At 40.5% G+C, this 25,057-nt stretch overlaps 1 protein-coding gene across 6 annotated transcripts in view; it reads left to right on the forward strand.

Annotated features, from left to right (window-relative positions):
- The first annotated feature begins 1,243 nt into the window (after positions 1-1,243).
- tjp1b (tight junction protein 1b) overlaps positions 1,244-25,057 on the forward strand; it is a 69,910-nt gene continuing 46,096 nt past the window's right edge. For 5 of the 6 annotated variants that reach the window (XM_005929168.3, XM_014335787.2, XM_005929170.3 and 2 more), the window contains exons 1-3: positions 1,244-1,776; positions 2,308-2,419; positions 21,003-21,144. In XM_005929168.3, coding sequence (XP_005929230.1) covers positions 1,338-1,776; positions 2,308-2,419; positions 21,003-21,144 — 693 coding nt within the window. In that variant the 5' untranslated portion in view covers positions 1,244-1,337. Of the gene's footprint in view, positions 1,777-2,307; positions 2,420-10,273; positions 10,835-21,002; positions 21,145-25,057 lie in introns of those variants that run through there. The other variant, XM_005929172.2, reaches the window with a different exon arrangement.

Genomic DNA, 25,057 nt, shown 5'->3' on the forward strand with positions numbered 1-25,057 from the left:
TGTTAGCATGTATTTTTGCTTTCCTGCTGGAAAAACTTGAAATATTTCTTGGTTAATTTTATTCATACACCTGTAATATTTTATGGCTTTTCGATAAGAATAAAGAAAAAACAAGCTTTTACCAAATGCTCCTTTTTTTTTTAAATCACTAAGGCTTAAATTTTTTTTAAAAAGTTTCTAAGTTCTCTTGGTGTCTGTTCAGATATAAGTCATGCCTGCTTAGGCTAATGACAACGGTAACTGACGTAAAAGTGATTATTTAGCCTGCAGCAATTCTCAACATAGAAGAAAAACTCATTTTCTATTCCACCCCGACGCGAGTAACGATCTGAGCCTGACCACTGTAAAAATGATCTCTGCCACAGCCCCTGTTTTGTATCATCTTTTATAACGAGCTGTTTCTGTATTCATACTTCTCAAATACGGTGATGTATTACTTTTGGCTCAGTTTTTGGTCCTGGTGAATATTTAATGAAAGCCTATTATGGCCACATGTGCAGGAGTCACTGATCAAATAGCACCATCTTCTGGTAAAGACGTTTATTTTTTTCCACAGCACTTTGATAAAATCCACTTCAAGGTCATATTGGTTTGTGCTGCATTAGTCTTTTCTTTTTAATAGATTTTCATTGAAATACATTAAGCTCCCCTTGAAACACCCTTTTTCCTCCTCATATGTTAATGCTTCTCCTTAAGCAGGAGTAACGCTGGATTTAATGGGTCAGTGCCCGTGACGAAATGTTCTAATCTTGTTTTAATCAGGTGTCACATTCTCACAGCAATATCCAGGAAGGTGAGTTGTTAGGAGAGTTGCTGAGCTGCGGATTGCTGAGTTCCTCCCATCTTACTCAGCCTAACAGTATGTTTCATTCACTTTACACAGTTTTCCTCGATGGGTAGAGGATTTGACTCTCGCACTCCTTGTTTTGTAAGTCCCTGGTGATTTCGAGGCCAGTCAGCACAACCCAAAATAACTGTGGAGCCTTCTGACATGGTTGTTCTAAATTATCTTCTGGGCTGTAACAGAACAGAAAAACTAGTTAGATACATTTTTAATTAAATGGGCCATACGGATATGAAATGAAGATTTTAGTGAATGTTTGATCTTCCAACAAGACAGGAAAATAATGCAAAATATGTTGAGGGTGTCTAAGCGCTGGTGAGCAATGTGCATTGGTGTACTTAAGAGTCTGTTAATCTTCTTAGTGTCGCTAAGTACCCGGCTAGAAATCAGCTACTGTCCAGATTGTCTCTTCCTGGCCCAGATAAACGACTCAGACAACAACAAAGGGAGGCTTGAAGAAATATGTGGCAAGGTCTCTTCACTGGCATGAAATATGCACCTCCCCTCCTTTGGGAACTATTTTGACAGAGCTGTGGAAGAAGTTTTGGTGGATTTCCTCAACTCGAAGATGTTTGGCAGTGGCACCAAGAGGTGGTTCGTGAAGAGGCAAAGAAGACAGCAGCAGCAGAGGTCTGGCAGGAAGCCATGTGCCAGGAAGAAGCAGAGATGGGCAGCTAAGATTCTCCAGCAGCACAGAGAAAAGATCCTGAGCGAGCTGGATGTCAACAGTGTACTTCCTTACCTGGTGTATGACAAGGTTTTTTCACTGGGAGAGTACAAGGAAATACTGGGACAGGATTCCGACAAGAAGCGGACCGAGATATTCCTGGACCACCTGTCCTCGAAGGGGCCTGCTGCATTCAGCTCATTCTGCTCTGTTTTGGAGGAAGTTTGTCCTCACCTGCTAACCTGTTTTCTGTTGGATGGAGAAGGTAAAAACATTAATAAGCCTCTAATTACACCATTAAGCAGCAAAGCACAAAAACAAGAGGTCATAGAGGGTCTTTCTAATAAAAATGTTTCAGCTCATTAATCTGTGGTAGCTTTGCACTTACGTGTTCAAAAGTTTTAATTATGTACACATATAAAAAGTACAATACAAAGGAAATTAAACTACTTTGCAGTAATCCAGCACAACAGACTAATAGCAAGCAAAAATAGCTTCTTAAATCTGGGTGGCTGAGGGGATTACTGAGCCGCCAGCGTTCCTAACTAGCCTCTGACAACATATGGCCTCAACGTGGGTGCAAATGCAGGGCCTTGTCTGTGCCGCACTACTCCAGGTTAATGTGTTTTTACATAAAACACACTCTCACAAAGAGAAGCGAGTGTCTTCCTTACACGTGGCAATTTCCCACAATTACCAGCTCATGAATTCTCCTGCTTGTTCACCCGGTCAGAGAGAAAGAGGTGTAAATCAGCCAAGTTGTAAAAAGGGCTAAAATATTAATCTGCTCCTACAGATGGTGTCTCAGGACAGGGCGAGAAAGGGGGCATCACTGCGCCCCCAAACACTCCAGGAGAGCAACCTCTGTGCTCGCCTCCCATGTACACCGACCCCATATTTGACTCCAGGTGAGAACTGCTTTACATACCCTATCAATGATGTCATGTTGAGTTTTATTTCTGCTGAATCACACGATGCTCTACGAGAAGATAAAATCATCCTTCCATGTTTTAAACATTCAGATCGATGACAAATTAACAGCTGTGACTAAAAGAGTGACGAAACAATGCAAAATGCAGAAGATCGTTTTCAGTTGTGATACAAAGTTAATATCCGCTCATTATGGGCATGAATGTTTGAATAGTTTTGGCCTTTTAAAGATTTCTTTTTCCACGGCTGGGATGATTTTAGAGCACCCATCTTTCATGTGATTAAAAAATAACAATTGGGTGAACAACTTTGAATTTAGTTTGGATTTTCTTGAATTCAAAGAGGGTCAATGTCATACATAAAGGCTCAAATATTTACATACACCCTTGCCAAAATATGGTAATTGTCCTCTAGCAAGTTGGAACTTTACTAGACCCATGGTAGCCACCAACGAGGCATAATTATTGTTGGATATTTAACAACTCATCTGGGCAGAATTGGTCAAGTTCATTTGAATTGGTTGGTTTATCCACACGTTCCACAAATTTTCAGTAGACTTGAGGTCGGGGTTTTGGTAAGGGTGACAGTTTGGTCTTCTTTCAGTCCTTGGTAAAGGTCTAAATAACTTCTACTTACATAAATGATTTTTAACTGATGATCTTTGAATCTGCAGTGGTTTAGAAATGACTACAAGAGACCTTAAACAGTTCAGAGAAATCATTAAAAGCCCCAAATTAACATGAAATTAATAATAATAATCTAAGCAATGCAGCACTGAAACAGTCACAGCACCGCTAAAAATAAAACTGCAGAAAAGAGGCACATAAAATGACCTCTGGTGAGTTTGTTGATTTTTTTTTGTATGTAAGAGAGCGAGCCTGGTAGACAAAGTCCTGCGAGGGTGTTTTTTGTCACAGAGTGTGTCAGCCCTTCTGAATGCGTCGTGACTGAGTGACGGTGTCTTTCTGGATGTGTGTGTGTGTGTGTGGACCTCTGGAGACCTCCATTGGCCCAGCTTGCACGGTGGCGGGGGTTGGGCAGAAAATATTTCATAGTGTGTATATGAGTGTCGTGTGTGTGTATGAGAGGTAGCATGGATGGGTGGTTGGGGGGCGTTTGTGATGCTTCAAGTGAAGGGACAGGCAAGCTGATATGCTCCCTGGGCCGTTCCTTTTTGATGTATGACAGCTAAGTCAGCATGGGGACAGCCATCCTAGTGGTTTGGCCCTGGGCACTGACACACACGCATAGACACACACATACACACACAGACAGGCTGACAGAAACAAACCAACACACTAAACAGCATAACAGCACAGAGAATGGTCACAGAGCCTCCACAGGAGATGCAGTACGCTAACAAGCCAATGTAAGTCCTCTTAAAATTTCATTTCAGGATTGATGCTTTGTTTGTGCGTTCACCTGTTCGTGTTCAGCCGTATACACGAAGACGCTCCTTGGAAACTGACGTCTCTGACATGCATCTGCAGGTTTTGTGAATGGCTTGTTTTCAGTGCACTTGTCTTTGTTAATGCGAATGTCACTACATCTGGCGAATGAAGCGTCGGGCAGTGTTGTCTGCATGTATATCAGGATAAAAAAGCGTAATCTTTTGTTTGTTCACTTCTAGAAGAAGTAGGACAGAAACTGCCTCAAGTGATGGATGCTTGGCTTCAAAAATTGTGCGCCAGCATGTGTCCCAGTGTGACAGCGTGAAGCACGACTGCTTGCCTGCCTTGTTATAAATGTGAAGGCAACCTGGGAATGTCTTCCTCTTGTTTGAACTATGTGAAGTCATGTGAGTTTTTTTCCCCCTTTTATTCTCTGAACACTTTCTCTGATCCACAGCAGAAGAGCAGATTGATTGTCAGCTGTGTGGGTTCAAAGAGGCACTGTGTTTATTAGTTTGGCTTTTTGTTGCCTCTGGTCAGTATCCTGCTGACTGAGAGTGAACACGCAGCATTTAATCACATCTCCAGGCTTCTGCCTTAAAGGGCGCTGAGAACCTGTGTGTACCCACAGGGAAGGTGCAGGGAATGATGGGAAGCTTGCTGAATCCAGTTTAAAGGCCGCTGGTTGCCAGATTGTTTACAATATGCAGCTATTCTTGGTTTTAAAATCAACACTCAAGACCTCTTGAGCACTCATCTGTGAATGTGCAAAGGTTTCTTAGCCTGTACTGAAGTGAAAATTCAAAGGCATGTAAGCCATGATTGCACAGATATATTTAATGAGTAACTGGCTATTTTTCAAAACTCGCACATGTTCCGTTCCCCTATGGAAAATGAGGTGATTACCCAGGATGCGTTGGCTGTGTGTTTGGCTCTGAGGCCTTATATCTATACGTGAGCCAGCAGCCATGATGTAAGGCACCATGCTTTCATCCATAAGTGGAGAAAATGAGATGCTGGCGGGTTGAAGAGGAGGTGGAGGAGGAGAGGAGAGATTAGCTGGAGCTGTGAGGTTATGCTTCTCCGTGCTGATGACTCACCTCACGGTACACAGAGAGAAAGCACTGCGACAGCGCTGAGGTGTGACTGTGTGTGTGTGTGTGCGTGCGTGTGCGAGTGCTTCATTACTCTTGGTCTTCTTGGTGCAGTGCATTCATGTGAAGAGGACTTTCTCTGTGAACTCCTCTTTGTTTGGTGCACGAGTAATAAATCACAGTGTTACAGCGGTAGTGGTTCTCGGGGCTTTCGTCCAGGTTTGGCTCCTCTGGGAGCAGCTTCCGAGTCCTACAAACCAGCTTTGATTCTGCTGTGCAGAAAGAAGTGGACAAGCAAATGGAAGGACACAAGAAAGAAGGGCAGCCCCGTGTGTCCTATTTACTTGCTTGGAAAAAAAAAAAGAAAGAAAGACGAGGACTTTAGTGTGTTAATTGTGCACACGTGTACCTGTGTGTGTCTGTGTGAGCACGCTGGTTTTGGCGTGCGTGAGCGTGTGAGTGCGCGGCGCACAATAAGAGATGTCAGCAGTGGGTTCTCATGTGAGAAGGGTAATGATGGGGACGGCTCCTCAGTGGAGATGCAGAGGAGGGGGATGCCAGTGTGCAATCAAAGTGCTGCAGTGGAGTGTGCATGGAAATGCAGTGGGCTTCAGACTGCAGCACAGCCACTGACCCACTGTTGTGTTAGTGCTTCCCCACTGACACACTACCACTGGTTTCCATACACACTCCCTGCAGTGTGTATGTGTGCATGTGAAAACAAAAGACAGAGGGAGATAGAGAGAAGCTTCGGTAATGTCTCTGTGTGTGTCCTCAGCAGTTTTCCTATCATTTAATGGCTGCCGTGTCTTACATGACTGATAATGATGATGTGCAGAGTCTGATTAATCAGGGGACTTATCTGAGTGGCATCCTAGTCAATGGGAGGTGACACGGTGCTTTGCTGGTAGGTTTGCTGGAGTGCAACTCTGCACTGATGATTCCATTATCGATGTATTAGCTGACTGTTGACAGGGTTCAAGATGCTACGAACAGGAAGCAAAGAGGCTTTTTTTACATAAGAAACTGAATTATCTAACAAAGTCTACAGGAAGGTACCTCTAATGATCTATCCATAGGTTTTTTTTCTGCATATCCAAGGCTCAGGGTCACATCTGGCCTGAAGTCTATCCCAAGGTGTCATAGGGGAAGAGGTGGGTTACACCTTGGATAATTTAACTATCTATCACAGCCATTCATATCTACATTGACACCAATCACCAATTAAACTAATGTCTTTGGACGTTAGTTTAATTGGTTCACAGGCTCACAAACTCCACACAGAAAGGCCCTGCCAGCTGCACTAACCACCACACCCCCGTGCCGCCCTGCCACTAATAGAAGATCATTAAATTCTACTTTGTGCTGTTTTCTAATTACACACAATTTAGTCGATGTACTTTCAAAAGAAACCAAAATCCTACACCGTTACTCTCACCTCATATCTTCACTGTTAAAAATGAAAGCTACGCTAACATTACTACACATTAGATCATTTTATGTCTATCTTAATGTCATTACTGGGCAATTCTGTGCATCTTTAAGAAATTTTACTTTGTGATTTCTACACAAATGAATGAAGTAAATGAGATCTATGATATGCATCCAAAGATTAATCAAACTGAAATATACTGACTTTGAAAATACTGGAATTTAAAAATATCTGAAATATGAGACCAATGGATGAAAACCTAGTGTTTATATAGTTATAGCAATATGTATTATTTGATATCTTACTTTATAGTCTGTCTGCTCCAGAAACCTGTGTAGGAGCCAAGCTCGTTTCAAGGCTTTGCAGGTGCATTTAATGTCTATGCATATAAATCACTATATGTTTTATTTTGCTTTTAAAATGAATCATATTTACTTTATGCACACTGAAGCCTTTTCATCAGCAGGTACTGGATGAATGAACTTATGGACATATGAGCACTGGGTGAATTTAGGTTCCTTTAAAGCCCCGAAGGCTTTTCTGCTTCCAGTCACCCAGAAGTAACTAGCTGGCAACCACCAAAAGGGCTGTTTTACATTTCAGAATACGCCTGATGTTCATTCTCAGCATATCAGCTCTAGTTATTTCTAAAACATCATATCCTATATGAACATTTACTCTAGAAGCTCACTGTACCGTTACACACGCAGTGTCACCCTGCGTTTGCCAATGAGAGTTTAACACTGTCAGTTGGGTAGATTAGGATACTTTTGCGGATAGAGCACACGACATCATTTTTAGCAGCGTCGGCCACAGAGGGATTTGCTCCCCTGACACTGGCAGCTTTAGTGTCATGCTCTGTCTGTTTAGCTGTATGGTGGAAATCATTTGGATGACGAAACCGTTGCCAAACTTGATTTTTCATTTTGATTTTTTAAAATATAAATGAAATCATTAGCTAATGCCTTCAGCTCACAACAGTTAAATGATCAATTCAGCTGCTCGCAGCAGACGTATGTAGTATAAAACCTCCCCAGTTTCCATTTATCTTTTGTTTCTGTCTGAGCTGGTGAGGGTGAGAGGTGCAGTTCAGAAACTCAGGTGTCCTCTAAGACTTCAAAGTCTAGACTAATCGACTTACTCTGAAGCTTACAACGGCACCTCTGTGTCAGTCTATTGACTGGGAAGCAACCCACGCCAGCGTCTGTTTGCTGCTAATGACAGGTGGTGTGGGCACTGAGGCAGAGCTACTACGACCACACTTCACTCCAATTCAGCAATCACAAACATAATCAAAAAGGCAGAAAAAAGCTTTAAAATATTGCTTTTACATTGGATAACTGATATTAGATATTTTTTGTTATAAATGCTACCTCATGAACTGCAATCAAAGGTTTAGTTCATATACCATATTTGCCTTTTTAGTTATTGGGGCTTAAAAATAAAACAATTTAAAAGAAAATGGTTCTTATGCACTCTCGTAAAACAGAAATTAGACGAGACATAAATCTCTTTGAATAGCTGATGGTTGGTTGTGATGTGAATATGTATAAGGCAGTTAAAAAATAATGTGGTTGTAAGAGGTATGAGCTCACAGAATTCATAACCCAGTGATAGAAGAATAAGGGAGCGTAATAATTCCCTGGAAAGAAGTTCAATAAAATAAATACGAGGGTGTCTCCAGTGAAAAAGTCCAATAAAATTAGGTCATACTGTGTTTGATACTCTGGTGAATATTCATTGTTCACATGCTTTATGTGCGGATGGGGTTAAGCAGACACACAGAACTGATGAATTTGTTGTAATCTTCAGACTTTCTCATTCATATAACTCTGCACTGGTTGTTATGAGCAACTGTGACAGCTACAAATCATTTCACTGAGCATTCAAACTGTATGAGGTTTAAAAGACAAGTGTAAACTGTGAACACATTCCACTTATATTCACCCTGGGTTAGGGTTAGCTCATACTGTCATTGCGTGTCTTTCAAAGTGCAGCCTCTCTCTGCTCAGTTAGCCTGCATGCATTGCCCTCTGGGTGCTCAATTTCTTCTTTCTACATCCCAGACAATGAAAACTGGACAGGAGACTCACAATTAAGTATGATTCTCATTGGTGTCTCTGTGGTATTTGCAAGCCTTGTGGAAAACTCTCAAGGTAAAATTACTCACCAGCCGTGTCCTGTTACTGTCTACTAATCTATGTCATACATAAATATGAAAACAAAGCCAAAAAAAATGCACAGTAACATAAGTAATCCGTTACTTTCTGTTATCCTTTGGAAGTTAAGAGTAATCACCAAGGACCATCAAAATCTCCAAGTTACTGGTTACATTCACTGGACATTCAGAACTGAGTGAGAACTTTCTTTTTCTTTTCTTTTTTTAAACTCAAAATTATATGCTAATCGGCATAAAATGATATTAAAACATACATTATGACCCTCATTACCAGATAAAATATAAGGACTTTTTTTTATATGATCACCAAGCTATATACTGTTTAAGTCTAAGCACATACAGGCTTATGGGTTGAAAATACTTGGGGTCAGTCAGACCTAAAGCATGATAAAAATATGGCATTTCTGTCTGAGTGTGCTCACTGGTCTTTTTTCCCCTGCGAGGGGTGGCTGAGGCTCAGGAGGTAGACCAGATTGTCCAATAAGTGGAGGACTGCTGATTTTTCCCGTCCTCATACAGAAAACTCCTCGGGTGGGACACAGAGCCCCAAGTTGCATCACCATTGGTGTGTGACAGTGTGGCCATATAGACAATCTGCTGCATTAATCGGCCTCAGTTTTTTCATCTCTTTAGTATAATAGAAGCTTATCTGTATGTCACATGTTTCCCATATGTCATAATTTATTCAGTAAGATGGGGATTATACTTGGTTGTGGAATCGGACACTGGCAGCTGCAGAAAACGTGGATCAGTAGTCATTCCTGTCATACTTTTTTTTGTACAACTGCCTGAAGGGTCCAATCTGGACTCTTATAGATGGATAAACACCTGTTTACACCTGTTTATTTGCATATATATATATAGGGGTGCAACAATACTCGATATCGATATTGAACCGTTCGATACAGTGCTTTCGGTTCGGTACGCATATGTATCAAACAATACAAAATTTTTAATTTATTTTATCAACTTTACTTCTGACGATGCTGTCTGTATTGAGCGCTCAGTGGATCGGCGTTCGACTACTCCGCCTAGGCTGCACTGTTCGAGTGCATATATTCATATATATATATATATGATATGTTATATGTATATATATATATATATATATATATATATATATATATATATGTATATATATATATATATAATATATATAGGTGCAACGATACACAAAATTCACGGTTGGTTCGATACTTTGGTGTCACGGTTGATATTTTTTCGATACAAAAAAAATGTTCATGCCTTTTTAATTTGTCATTTATTAAAATTATAAATATATATTTACCAAAAGTACAGTTTTAAATTTAATGTTGCTGAAACAACAAAAGTAATAATAAATAAATATATCTGATCAGAAATCACTCATCTTTAAAGAGTATATTAAAATGCAATAAAACTGGTGGAGACATGCCTACTTATCCAGCACACCAGGACCCTTTTGAAAAAGCAAAACAAAACGGAATTTAGGCATCATTCATCTATCAGGAGAGGCAGGGTGTTCAGGGAGCCCTGAATTCCTAGTTACGCCCCTACAAGTCATTACCGCTTCCCGGAAGTATTACCTAACAAAGGTAGTCGACTTTAAAAAAAAGAACCAACCTTTAAAAAGTAATTAAAGGCAAACTTTCGACTTCCTAAATGGATGCTACAAGCGAGCATCTCTAAATGAATCGGTCCCTTGACCCCCCCTCCTCCTCCTCCCCTCCCTCCTCCCCTCCCTCCCAGTCGCTCCCCTCTGACTACACTGTACACACACTCTCTCCCCTACCTCACACACACGGACGCCTGGACGCTGCAGCGTTTTTCAGAGAGTGTTTCCAACCCTGGGCAGGAAGGAGGAGGCAGGAGGAAGGAGATAATGTCCAAATCCTGACCGTAGTCATTAAAAAGAATACTAAAAAAAATACTTAAAAAATCACAGTTCGGATGGATCGGCGGTGTGTTTGCCAGAGCTAAAAAACAAAGAAAAAAAAAAAAACACGGTCAGAGTGTCATTGCAGACATGGGTCGCAGCGGTACGGCACCTTTCTCTCAGCTCCTCGGGGAGTGTTTTCACTGTCAGTCCTTCAGCGCTGGAAATGGCGTTGTGATGCTGAGCACGGAAGACGCAGCGGAGGCGGATGCCAGGGACTAAAGAAATATATGATCACCTGTGCTTTTCTTTGGGTTGGATTTTTAGTAGCGGTGGACAGTACCATGGTGAATTACCAGAAATACATTACTGTTATGCAGCTGGCTCTGGGGGTGACCGCCTCCAACAAAGAACATTGTCTTCCACCCAGGAAGCGTATGTGGTGAGTATCACTCTCGGTGCGGATGATGGTGATGATGGTGATGATGATGATGTGATGCAGGTTGAGGAGAGAAGGAAAAGGGGGGACTGCGATGAGCCGAGCCGTCGCCTCCCACATCTCGTCAAACGGATGAGCGGGTTATACGGAGCCAAAATGCGCCCGGCTCACTCTCCGAAATGACATAATATTCCTGTCAGCCACTGCAGCCGGTCTGCACCATGTTGCAATCGTTACAAACCCACTGTGGTCGATACACGGTGGGGCAAAGCAACTACTCCGCATGCTGGGAGTTTGCGTGCGTGCGTGTCAGTGCACCCGTGCGCGTTTGGAGACAAGTGGCTCTTTTAGCCTTGTCCTTCCCATGCATTAGTTTGTAAAGTTGAATGCGTAGGATGATGTCATAGCTCCATCGTGGGTTTTTTTCTTTTTACCCCCCTCATCCTAACTTCATGTGCTTTAATGTACTGTATGGCCTCCACTGCACAGCTGTTGTCACTGGAAATGTCATCATCAAGCTAATCATGTGGTAAACATCACCCCCTCCTCCCCGACCTCACTCCTGTTCCCAATGCTGTGTTGTAACTAGTTAATAAAATGTAAAGCATGAAACATGTTTCGCGCCTGTTTTTTTTAAAATGTCCTGTCCTGCAGCCAGGCCTCTGTACATCTCTCATTAAACATTTTTATCTCCATAATCTGCTCTCAGCATGTCTTTGTGTCTTGTCTACCCACCTATTCAGTGTCCCCATTACTCTGTGTGCCTGAACGCTACAGTATATTTCAGTGACCACCTCTCTTTCTTTCGCCTCCTCATGCGGCCTTGTTCATTTATTTACTCCAAAGGCAGCCTTCCTTTCATTCCCCTTTTTCCCTGACTGTAAGTAAGATCGCTCGTGGAGGCGGCTCCAACGTGTGTGAGACAGTATCCCTAATTACAGCCGGATTACCATCTTGTTTGAAAGCAAAGATGGTTAATTAGGAGTCAATAGACTCAATGGCACTCTGATACAGTCTAACGCAAATTCAAAATGTATCGCACAGTGTGGCACAGGCTAGTGTGGCTCCAGTGTGTGTGAGAGAGGCTTAACTGTTATCATCACCTGTTTTGAGCCAACCTAAACCATTTCCGTGACTGAGAGAAGAACAAAACACAGCCAGAATTTAACAGCACCTAAGTTAAATTACTTTATGTTATGATAACAGTAAGTTAGCAGTCATTGTTTGTTTGTTTTTTTACTAATAAGATGTCCCTACACTCTTTTGTTGTGCCTTAATTCAAATATTTACTGCAGACACCATCCTTTATAAACAATAAAGAAGAGTCAAAGTGCTGCTGTAGCCTCAGCAGGGGTCAGGAGCTTATCACATGGAGCTTTTTATCTCTGGGTTTCTTTCAGCTAATCATATTCCTTAGTCATCGTCTTATTAGCCTAATTGCCCCCCATAGGAGAAGATAAGGGATTTATTTCACTGAGACTGAGGATTCATTTCATGTTTCTCCTCTTATTGTTGTTTTCATATTTACGCCTCTGTATTTAGGGAGATTTTGGAAGAAGCTGCTTATTGTCTCCTCTAAAGCAGTGCACTGACAAAAGAGGCTAAAGTGATTGTGTAACTCTCAAAGTGATATCTGACTTTGTTAAAGCGAATATTTTTCTTTACAGATAAATCCCAGAAATTGAAAGATGAAGGGAAGTTTCTGCAGAGACAACCAGTGTTTGGTTTCTAAACTTTCTTCCACTGTTTGTCACTGAGTACACCACAACAATCACTTTAACACTCATGCTTTTGGTTACACTTCACAAATTGTTTGAATCATGTTAAAGAGGTTTAAAATCTTTAATATCATGGGGTTTCTTTTCTTTTTGTGTGGTCTTTTAAATTTGCTTGAAATTGATATTCTTTTACTAATGTCTGTATTTTGTCCGTGTCACATTACAGTGCAGCGCTATTCAAATTTCATCCAACATGAACTGATCTTTGACAAAAAGTGTTTTGGTCACTGTAGCAAGTCTTAAACATATTCTAGGTTTTATTTATGCTGTGGTGTTCACTAATCTGCCAAATCATATGAAAACAAAATCATACAAATCATATGGAAAGAAAAAGGTTTGCAAGGAGGTGGGAATATATATATGTCAAGAGATAAAAAAAAAAACTCTTCAAAGTGCATTTTCACATGAATGTATAATAACTTTAAGGAAAAATCAGTCAAAGCACTGTAGTGATGAGACATCAGCAGCTACAGTTAATATTATATTATAATTTTATCACGTAAAAAGCATGGTGCCATTTAAAAAGACACACATTTAATCCAATTCAGTTTTATTTATATAGCACGAAATCACAACAACAGTTGCCTCGAGGTATTTTATATTGTAAGGCAAAGACGTCAAAATAATACAGAGAAAACCCCAGCAATCAGATGACCCCCATTAACACTTAGCACTTGGCGACAGAGGGAAGGAAAAACTCCCTTTTTATCAGGAAGAAACCTCAGGCATAACCAGGCTCAGGGAGGGACAGCAATCTGTGGTTGGGCGTGATGGGAGAGACAGAGGACAAAAGACACATCAGATCAAAATCCCTGTATAGGAATTTCTTTTATTCAGATTATTTTATTGTATAATGCCTTGGTGCCACTGGATTTTAACATGTCTCACACTCATGCAGTTAGACAGAGGGTGGGGGTCTGGTAAGGAAGTTGGGGGAAGCAGACAACTCCACAGGAAGAATCTTTTGTCTCTTCGATGACTCTGGGAGGTAGCAAGGGAGTGTGAACCTTAGGGTGTGAAACAGCTGTGTACTGCCTTTTGTTCTTGAAGAAGGTATTTAAGTGAGAGCCACTTAAGAGACTCTGCTGACAGTCTGCCCCACGATCATGCAGGCTCTCCACCAAGCTTGGTTTTCTGTTCTTTGTTTGTGATTAAAGAATGTTAGCTACCGCTCACCGCTTGTCTGCAGGCTTTATTTAATGGAAAACTTCCACAACATCCCCAAGCATCAACCTTATCTCTTTTATTGTGTTTAGCATGACCTGGCAGCACAGCGGTGCAGTGGTTAGCACTGCTGCTCCACACCAAGAAGGTCCAGGGTTTGAATCCACCAGCTGTCTGCAGTCTCTCTGCACGGAGCTCCCATGTTCTTCCACAACACTCTGGCTTCCTCCCACTGTCTAATGACTGTTAGGTTAGGTTAACTGGTGATTCTAAATTGTGTGAAAGCAAGCGTGAATGGTTGTGCAATTCTGTGTATTAACCCTGCACCAGATTGGCGACTTCTCGCCTGATGGCAGCTGGAAAACCCTTCAATTTCATAAGTAGTAATACTAGTTGTTCAACACATGCATTAAAAGCAGTGATACTACTGAACTGCATTCCTCGTGGCCCAAGATGTCATTTGTCATTCATATAAGAGTAAATAGTTTTTCCACTACTTTCTCCTACTTCATAAGGTTTATAGTACAAAACCAAAGGGGAAAAATACACAAGGAGTGTGTACAGATCCTTTTCTATGTCACCTTAAGCGCCTGGTCAAACCAGTGTGCTGCAGTGTCCTCATTTGATTGGTCTGGATTAGAAACATAGCTTATAGTGAGTTTGTCAAGTAAATATGTACACACAGAGAAATGACTGTAGACTGAATTGCCTTACTGTCTTGGGAATTTTAAACCCTAACAATGCAAGTGAAAAAACATTATTGTTGAAATTAATATAAATATTTTTATTGCAATTTGTAGGCTTAAACAAAACATAGCACTGTTATGTGGAGAACTGGCTCTCAGCTTCTCTCTGCAAGGGAGAAAGTTGTCCTGATGTTTTAATCTTTTAACAGTGTCGTCCGACCAAACTGCAAGAAAACTGTTTGGTTAAAGCTGAAGATATAATGTGTGGACTCACTGCTTTTCTCTTAGATAAATCTGTAAATGTTGTTGAAGTTGAACAAATTTCTGTGAGATATTTATGATTAGTTTTTACATCTTACAAGAAACAATTCATTTAAATGTGAATACGCATAGTGGAAATGAAGAGTAATTAGTTAATTCCTTAAATAAAACGATTGTGCCGCCAGCTCTGTATGTCTCCCTGCTGCGGATTTGAAAAGTTCTTCCATTCACAAATGTAATTTTTGTGCAGATGTACGACAGGATGTGACACCAGTTTAAATGGAGGGGGGGGGGGGAAAGGCATTTGCATTTGTATGAAGAAGCAGCTCGCTGTATCATTCAAGTATCCTGCTTCGAGCTCTTTTCATAATTGCAGCGTTAATTCTGTCCCATTTCTGGTCAAATGGTCAGAACTGCTTTCTGTTCCGCTGCTGATCTCACAGCATGTGGCAGTGAGATTACACACCGCCCTGCCTGAACACTTATACCATCCGCCGACCAGCGACCGTGTGCTCCGTGTAAGAGGAGGCACGGCTTTGCTTGCCTTTAATAAAGACTGAATAGCGGCAGCATCTATCTAAATTAGGATTAGACTTTGCAAACAGATGTTCCTCTTGCCTGGAGTCTTTAAAAAAAATGTACTTGCACACAGCCAAAGATTAGCATTAACCTGACTTAATGAACTTTACACTCTGTTGCAAGCCTGTAGGGATAATACAACAAGTCTACTGTGTTTATGTAATGCTTCATCTTATTTATACCTGTGCCTTTTCTCCAAATAACACACCAAAAGCAGGAAGATACTGGGATAAAAGTGATGAGAGATGCCTAATTTAACAGACTCTTTATTTGGATTGGCCAACTATAAGTATTTCTCTTGAAGTGTGTGTCTCTTTATGTGCATTGGTGTGTGTGGCAGACAATGGCCAGGATTGCTCTCCTTGTTAAGTGTTATATTAGCGCTGGCCAAGATGGGAGGAATGGAGCGAAACATTGCCTATTGACCTGCTGATTAAGCACTAGCCATTATTGCTTGAACTAATCGTACCTGATGGCTCCTCCAGGCAGACTGAGAGAAAGAGAGATTGGGAACCAGGCACAGCAGAAAGTCCTGCAACTGATTAATGTGTGTATTTGTGTGTGCGCGTGCGTGCGTATGTGTGTGTTCTCCGTCCTTTCTTTGTAATAGCATCAGGCATCTGCTTGACCTTATCTGTGCACTACATTATTATACTCCATTGTGGTCATCGGGCCATCTGGGGTCTTGGCATTGATCTTATTCTATTATCTTCTGAAGTGGATTTTCTTTGTTGTAAGAAACTACAAATGGGGCAAGACTCCAATACTCCCATTATACCAGGGCCAAGATGACCCACACTGTTTTGTTAACTTGCCATGCATCAAGCGCTTGAACTGTTTGTTAAACAAAGCAGCAAAGAAATGATTATGAATACCTTTTAGGCTCTTAATGGTTAAAAAAAATCCTGCATTCGCAGCATCTATGCAGCTATTTGACATCAGCAGAAAATACATGAAAGTAATAAAAGCTGACAAAATGTCCTTTCAGTAACATATGTAGTCTCTCGGAACATTTGCCCCTTTGCTTTCTTGCTGCCCATTAGCTGAGAACATTGATAGCACTTTCATGTCTCTTCTCTTAATATGCAGCCTGCAGCAGCTGCTGCAAAGATTACCTTAGCTGGGTTTTTCCTGGCTTGCAATGGGTCTTTGGGGGGTTTCTGCTTGCATAAAAATGATCGGTCCACTTAATTCTGTATAACTACAATAAAAGTAATGAGTCTGTTTTACCTTACCTGATAGAAGTCTGAGCATGTTCCCTTTAAGAAAGGAAGCATACAACACTTGAGAAAATAGTACCAAATTACCAAAAAACCCGATTAAAATTGCTTTCTGTTTATTATACAGTGATTTTTCTTTAACTCTGGCTAAAACTATAGCCAATTTATCAAGACTATTTTAACTACCTATTAAGCCTACAGCGGGAAAATGTGTTGCAATATACTGTAAAAAACACTGATCTCTATCCATCGGAGTGACTTGAGCTGCAGGCGTGAAATAATTATTAATACCAATACTATTGTGTTCAACAGAAGGATGGTGTGGCCCACAGAAACCCTAGCATTCTGCTAATGCACGCTGATAAAGGATTTCCGACAGGGTGTACTCGCTTGATGGGACCAGTTTTGAAATGTTAGCCACAACAGATGTCAGGAAAATTGTCATTTTCAATCACAAAATAAATATGAATATTAAACAGCTGCTGTTGGATGCGTGATGTCAAAACTGTGGCGCTGTGATTTAGGCCTACAATCTCTTGAATGATTTAAAATGTTATTGTTTTGACCCCCCTCTGTTACATAGATAAAGACTTTATTTAATCCCACACTGGGGAAATTCACTTGTTACAGCAGCACAAGGGTCAAAAAGAAAAAGTGAATTAGAGATATATTAGAAAAATAAAAATAAGAAAATAAATAAGAAAATACAGTGTACAAAAAACCCTGATAAAAATATAGATCCAATTAAATACAGCAGCAATTTGTACTGTGTATAAGTGGTTGCTATATATTGTAAAATATACTAGAAGACATCTCATATTTTTGTATGTATAGAAACAGCAGTGGGAATGATAGTATATACATGTATTTTTTAATACATCACTCCAGGAATTTACAGCAAGTTATAATAACGTCAAGAACAGCTTTCTTTTCTTTTCTGGTACATATGAAACAGACAAGATATAGCATCTTAATTAGTGATGCTAGGTTTCTGATGCTTAATACTTTTCTCTCTGCTTGCAGTAAGCAAGGCCAAGCTACACTTCTCCTAGCTGTTTCATATTAAAGAGGGCCAACTATGATATTTTTATTTGTAAACTCTAACTACAGTAGAGTAAAAGTAGATTATTTGTCTTGTACTGGGTCTTGATGGATTCCCCTCAGTTCATCCGCAGTCTAATACAATATATTTTGCGCTCTCTTTCTACTTTAACCCAACTTTCTTCTGACTAACAGTACCTCATAAATGCAACGTTTGAACAGTAGGTGGGAGGGCCTTCTGAGTGTCTTATTAAGGCTTTCTGTGCTCCTTGACATCATGAAAATCCAAAACTAGAAAAAAAAACCCTTTCCATCTGTAGTGCATTCACATCCACAACATAACAGCATATGATAGGGAAAAAAGGGAAAGAATTACATGAACAGATATGAACTGACTGAATTAATCTTCATATTTTTCAAGGAAGCAAAATAACATTGGGCCACAGGGCCTTACAGCAAGAAGGTCCTGTGTTTGAGTCCATCATCTGGCTGTGCCTCTGTGGACTTGTATTTTTCTTTGGATTATTGGGTTCCTCTCATAGTCCACAGACTTACATTGAAGTTAGGCTAATTGGCCTCTTGGCCTATGGCAGCTGGGATAAGCACCAGCTTCCCTGCACAACCCAGAATTGAATAAAGTGGATAGATGATGGGAAAATAACATTATAATGGCACACAACTGGTTAAATTATTTAAGTATGGGGTTTTAAGTAACACTGGCTACCAGCTAACCTGTCCGATTTCTCCACAAGTGAATGGTTTATGCCTTTAATAGTGAGGTTCACATTAGGTAGTAGCCTTTCTCTTAAGGAGAAAAGATGAAAAGATCGGACAATATTTCCCACATGTCAAACTATTCCTGTAAAGTTTCAAATCTGTGACTATGTGTCTTTAAATTATAAAGAGTTCTTTTGACCTTCAATCACTTTGGCAATATTTCTGGGCTGCCAAACGCCATCCATCCATCCATGTAGTTTAAACTGTGCCCATAAATGTCACAAGTGAAAGGGAGAGGCTATTATTAAATCTCACAGTGTTATACATTGTCTCAGCTCACAAGTGAAACATTACACCTGCATATTTGTTAGAGAATAAGAAATAATTCACTGCACATTATATCTGAGTCGGCACAGTTGCTGGCACTATTTTACTCCTTGCCTTTGTGGCTTGAAGTGTTTTGGCTGAAATCCATTTCAGAATCAACATCCAAGAAATGAGGCTCTGAATGCGCAAGGCTGCACCAGGGCTGTGATACAATCCAAGCAGCTTTTCTCATTAGTCATGTTTGCTGTATTGTTTATGAGAACAACCTGAGGTCGGCAGTAATTGACCGCACGTACTCGTACTGTTGAATGGTTCACAGTAGCGTTTCCAGTAAGCCCCTTAGTATGCTTCAGGCAATAATTGAATGAATGCAGGTAGAAAGTGGTTGGTGATGTTCTCTTCCCTCCCATTTTTGTCCGCGCCTCTCTCCCGTAACGTCTCTGCTGAGCCTCCAAACCTCGGGAGCTCCTCGGGCTTGCTGTTGAGCTCGCTAATGGATATCTGTTTTCTCTGAGCTGCACTGTATAGAGGGGATTTTACCTCATTGAATATTGTGTTATCTAAATCCTCATTAGGAGTGACTCAGAGAAGAGAAGAGGCAGTAACAATAGCGCCAATTTGAGCTACACTATGCTTCATGAGCTTTTTATATTCATGAGAAACTTTTTCTACACTGAATTAATTCAGTACGGACAAAATTATGTAGCAACATCCACTGCTGATTTTTAAAAAGTTCTAAAGAGTAAACCAGTCATGTATGGATTGCCCTAGTATATTGTTTTGACTTTTTCAACATTTTCATTGTATTTTAAACAGAAGAGCGAAACAACGCATGTGACAATAATGATCACAGCACCTTTGAAACTGCGTTGATATAGAAATACATTACTGAAAGGCATAAATATACAAATTTGAGAAATTTAAAAGACATTTAAAACATTTTTTTGTCGTTAAGAAACATCAGTCATATTTTTGAACTCTTGCTAAAAAATATATATGAAGTCACAAATTAACGTTTGAACTGGTTTATGAACGCTTAATAACCTATTTACTAATCGTTTATAGATGAGATTTGTAGAGGATTAACTTTACAGTTAACAATAGGAAAATGTAATAAATACAGCTAGGTTACTGACGATTAAAACTCCAGTTGCTGCATGATTTGGCAAACTGACATCGCAAAGCAACACTCTGATCTGGTGACTATGGAGGCCATTTGATTTCAGTGAACTCACTGTCACGAGTAACCAGGTATTTCCAGGCTGTAGTGTTTAAACAAAGCTCATTTGGTAATGAGGGAACCAAAATGTGCCAAGAAAATATCCCCCACACCATTACACCACCGCCAGCAGCCTGAACCACTGATACAAGGTGGGATGAATCCATGCTTTCATGTTATTTATGTCAAAATCTGCCCCTGCCATCTGAATGTCACAGAGAAAATCAAGACTCATCTGACCAGGCAACAGTTTTTCCAGCCTTCCATTGTCCGCTTTTCCTGTTCTTGGCCTGACAGAAGTGGCATCTGGTGTGGTATTCTGCTGCTTTAACCTATCTGCTTCAAGGTTTGACATGTTGGGAATTCAGAGATGCTCTTCTGCATACCTTGGTTGTAACAAGTGGTTATTTGAGTTAATAGTGGCTTCCTGTGAGTTTAAAGCTCCCCTCTGAACCCTTTGACAACAAGACATTTTCACCCTGAGAACTTCCGCTCACTGGATATTTAAACATTAGTAATTTGTTACAAACCACTAATCAATAATCTTTAAGTTTGTATGTATAATGTATAAGCACAACTATTGTGCCCTATTGGAAAGTTCAGCTAAAGTAACATACAGTAAGGCTTAAAGGAGGTAGATGTGACTGCTTTATTCACCCCCCATTGGGGCTGATTAATTTTTTGGTGATTATAGTGATTTACACAGCAATTAAGAAACAAAAGGAAGGAGAGGCAGAGGGTTTTAATGTGGTCAGCAGGGCTCCAGCGGCGCTGCTTAAGTATGTCATTTGCGATGGGTACAACATTTCATGAGAGTATTGGTGACAGGTCAGCCCAGTGTGTCTCCTCCCCACATCTCACCACAACCCAGCTGTAGTTTGGCTGCCATGGCCTGCGGAGCAGCACTGGCCTTCTGTGTTCGAAGCTGCGGTGCTTCCCTACAGTGCCTCTGTAAAATTAAATCCAATTATAGATTTCTTTAAATGCCATTTTATCCTGTAGGGGGGCTGTGACATTTTGAAAGGCAGAAACATCACTAAAGCCTGCTTCCTCGTCTTCTTTAGTCTCACTCGTGGCACTTTCTCCTGCTGTATTAAAAATATGCATGAGCTTATTTGCCCTGATGTGGTGTTGTTGTTTTCCTCCCTACTCCTCCTGCTCCCTCTCTGCTCACCTCAGGATACACCCCAGTCCTACCGCGGGCTCCGGCACAGCAGCCTCCTCCGTGAGCACCAGTCAGGGCAAGCCATCACTCCGCCGCATCAAGGGCCGCATTCATAGGAGCAAGAGCTTGGACAGCATTGACCTCCTTGATTCTAATGTAAGTAAATGCACTGGATGTCAAAGTGATGATTTTTTATCATAAATACACATTTCCAAGAAGCCAGAAAAAACAGAAACACAGAAAAATTGCAATTCCAATAACGTGCCAACTAAAGAAAGAAGTTATTTAAATCTCTAAACATCAGGACCTGTTTGTCCCTGGTAAAGACACACGACCTGTAAAATTCACATCAGTTCCGCGGTTCTCCAACATTCCCACATACAAAGCTTGACAATAACATAAATAAATAGTTACATTAGATCATTTCAAAGCAGCAAGAAGAAAGGTAATATTAGAAAAAGAGAAATCCTTCAGCTGGGATTTGTATTCCATGAATATCAAATAGCTGATTTATAACCGGATTACAGGAGCTTTACAATGCAACCCTTTAATTAAAGTTGAATATTTCTTATATTCTTGGGTGCTGATGAGAGTTAGATTAGCGGAAACTACACTGTGCACTGACAGATGACTATAATATTCTTGAAATTGTTCCGTGATGGGATGAGTAAGCAGTGTATTTGTCATCATACCATTATTCCAGGGTTTCTACAGTTATCTTGAAAGACTGCTGAAATTGAAAAGCTGAACAGTTTCTCAGTATTCGTGTCATCATCCATGTACAGATGGAGTGGAGGCAGCTTGAGATTCAAGTTTGGCTTCAAAAGAAAAAGTACTGCATCATATTAGATTGTATAGTAGTAGCTGTCAGTATTATCAAGATATTAAATAAATGGTATAACACTGTTGAGGAAAAACGTTATTTTTTATAGCTTATTAAAGCGTACTCATAAATATGAAAATATCACTGCAAGCTAGTTAGACTGCAAAGAGAGGTGAAACAAATGCCTGACGTTTATTTAATCCTCAGCATAACTGACGTGTAAAAATGCTGCGATTCTGTGGGGTAATTTCATACTTGAGGTGTATTAGTGGTTATATAACGAGATAAAACATGTTGATGTTTGCCGGACACAGTCAGGCTCCATGTCGTTCCGTTTCCAGTCTTTATGCTTAACTAAGCCGACCGACCTGCATAAAAGACACATTTTCTCACAGTGACATTTAAAATCTGCTCTAAAGTTTAAAATAAAGTTCAGGATGCTGATGAATATTTGAGGTTTATATGATCCAAAATATATAAAAACGGTTAGATCATGTTTTAGGATCAAGCCACACACAGAGACACACATACACAAAACACTCTTTTTATATTCAGAGCGCAGGTGTCTCAATTGTTGAATCCACCAAACTGTTCCTAAATGCTCAAAGTAAAACCTGTCACATTTTTCCTTTCAAATCCGTAAAGTCGCTTTAAGTTATCATGACGTGCTCTTTGCAAAGCGCTTTCTGATACATGAGGCATAACAAGGAGGAGAGCGGCTCTAATGTGCGCAAATCAAAGCAAACACAGTTGTAACGCACGCATTCACAGACACAGCAGTAGACTGCTGGAGGGCCTCAGCCTCAGGGGAGCAGTATCGCGTTGACAGCTCGGCGATGACCTGACTAGGAATTCTGCTCAATTGTTCCATCTCATTAAAGGAAAAGCTCTCAGTAGGTTTAATTATTAATACAAGGATTGGTAGAAAAAAATAATACCAGCCCTTGAGAACATGAGTTTTTATTGCCTCTGGGGTATATATGTAGTTTCTTTTGAAGTGTTGTAATTTCTTTTAAACAAGTTATAATCACATAAAATGCTTTTAAATACTATTAAGTGTATTTTGAGAGCTTATTTTTAGCTTCAGTAAGCAAATAGCAGCATATAGCACAGTTCGGGTTCATGGATTTGTTATCAGTTTTGCAGGTATTTGTGATAAACCACATACTGGAAGCTGTTTGACTTGAGGATGGCGTTATATGAAAGAGGATCCCCGGTGTTGCTGCAATCCATCTGAACTGAATTTCACAGCAATCAATCCTGTAATTGCTGAAGTATTTTGCCCAAAACCATAAATCACGACCTCATGGTGGCATGAGAGTAAAAGTCAGAGCATTATGAGAAAAAAAAAAATAGGATTTATCCTTATTTATCCCCTGGTGATCATGGGATATCTGCATTAAATTTGCCTTTGTATAAATCCATAAAGTAGTTGCAAAGATACTTTTATTTCAATAAAAGGAGAAACTGTTGGCCTGAAGTCACTATTGTAGGATTCAGCATAAGCGCAATCCATCCAATACTTGAAATGCTTCAGTGTAAGTGGCGGACCAATTGAGTGACAGGCTGATATTTTTTTTTTTATCCCTAAAGCCATTTAATTAACGTTGGTAAAAGCAGCGAAAACCCTCCTGCATAGTGAGTTTAGCGGCGCATATCAGTCATTGTCTGCACCGACAAAAAAAAAGGAAAGAATTGTCATGATTGACTAAACAAAAGACCTACATTTGAAAAGTAATTACAAAATCAACATTCAGTTCCCATCCAGCAAACCTGGCGGTGATATGGTGGAGGCTTTTAGGCTGTAATTGACAGATTAGTGGTGGCCTTGATTTTGAGCCATGCATAACCAACCTAAGCTTTCATTGAAATAAAAAAAGCAGTGTGGCGTTTCTGCATTCTCGTTTCCTATCACGCTCTGTAAGTCATACACCGTGCTGTCATTTCTCTTTATGACCTACCGCTCAGAGAGGATACTTGAAACAGCCTGAGTGGCCACTACCTCACCAGAGACTGAGAGCTCAGCTAAGGGATCCTGGGCCTTTCCAGGGTATATTTCTTTAGCATGGGCTGCGTGTGCAATAGAGGAAAACTTGCTGACTTGCCCAAACTCAAATGCAGCTGATGGAAGTAACAGTCCGCCTTACAGTGAGTGATGACACCGCAGGATGCTGAGCTGAGGAACAGTTTCCATTACATCCCGCTGGCATGTCACACCAGACACAACACTGCCACTGAGCCTCTGGATGATGTGCATTCGTTTTATACAATCCCACCCCCCAAAAATTAAAAAATTATGTAAAAACTCTTGCCTGTTTGGCTGATTCAACACATGGGTAAAGATATTAATCAACTGAGTGTATGAATTCAGGTCCATAACTATCATTGCCCATCAGTGTGGAGCTAAATAATCAATAGTAGTTAAGACTTTGTTTATATTGATTGCTTCTTTTGATTGCTTTTCTCTCTTGATAGTCAGGGGAGGACTTTGGCGCGTGGCCCACTCCCGCTGTCATTTGTATTGGCAAGCAGTGCACTTGTTCACAGAAAGCTTGAATCAGATTTTAGTGCTAAGGCTGCAGAAAGCACAACAGAGATGGAGAAGGGGGGTTAACTACAGTCTTTTTATGCACCCAGTGCCTTTGTGTATGGCAGGAGTTATTTTTCCATGTTCACGAGTGACACTAACTTTGCAAAGCAGTGTTGCACACAGTGGAGCACAAAATCCCATTTTCGTTATCATTTACACTTCTAATATCTTTGACTCCGGTGCTCTAAAAAATACATTGCTTGGTGTATTTTGTTCCTGAATGTGCGGCTCTTTGCGTGCGCTATGTTACATCAAACGTCTTTTACAGACGAGCAGAAAAAGGCCGTGTAGCCTTGGTGCAACTGAGCTTGCTGTTTTCGTGTGTGCGTTGATTTTGGGAGAAGATGTGTTTTTAATGCAGTGTTTTTCCTGCTCTCTCAGCTGTTTTGGAAAATGTTAAAGGAATGTTTGCTGCAAAGGCTATAACCAGGTGAGCTGCAGAGAGAAGCTATAACTGCATCAGCAGGGAGGAGATGCAGCTAAGCCATGATAAAGAGCACAATTAAATTAATTACTCCTTAACTGATCAGGATCAGTCACTACTTGGGCCCGAGGTTTGCACCGGTCAAAGCCTAATCTCTTATTAGTTCTGCTTGCCTTATTCCACTCTCAAAATCCCATCCTTGGCTGCAATCTGCCATGGACACAGGCACCCC

Source organism: Haplochromis burtoni, unplaced genomic scaffold (genome assembly GCF_018398535.1).
Source record: "Haplochromis burtoni strain Fernald_Lab_line unplaced genomic scaffold, NCSU_Asbu1 Contig_77, whole genome shotgun sequence".
Lineage (NCBI taxonomy): Eukaryota > Metazoa > Chordata > Actinopteri > Cichliformes > Cichlidae > Haplochromis > Haplochromis burtoni.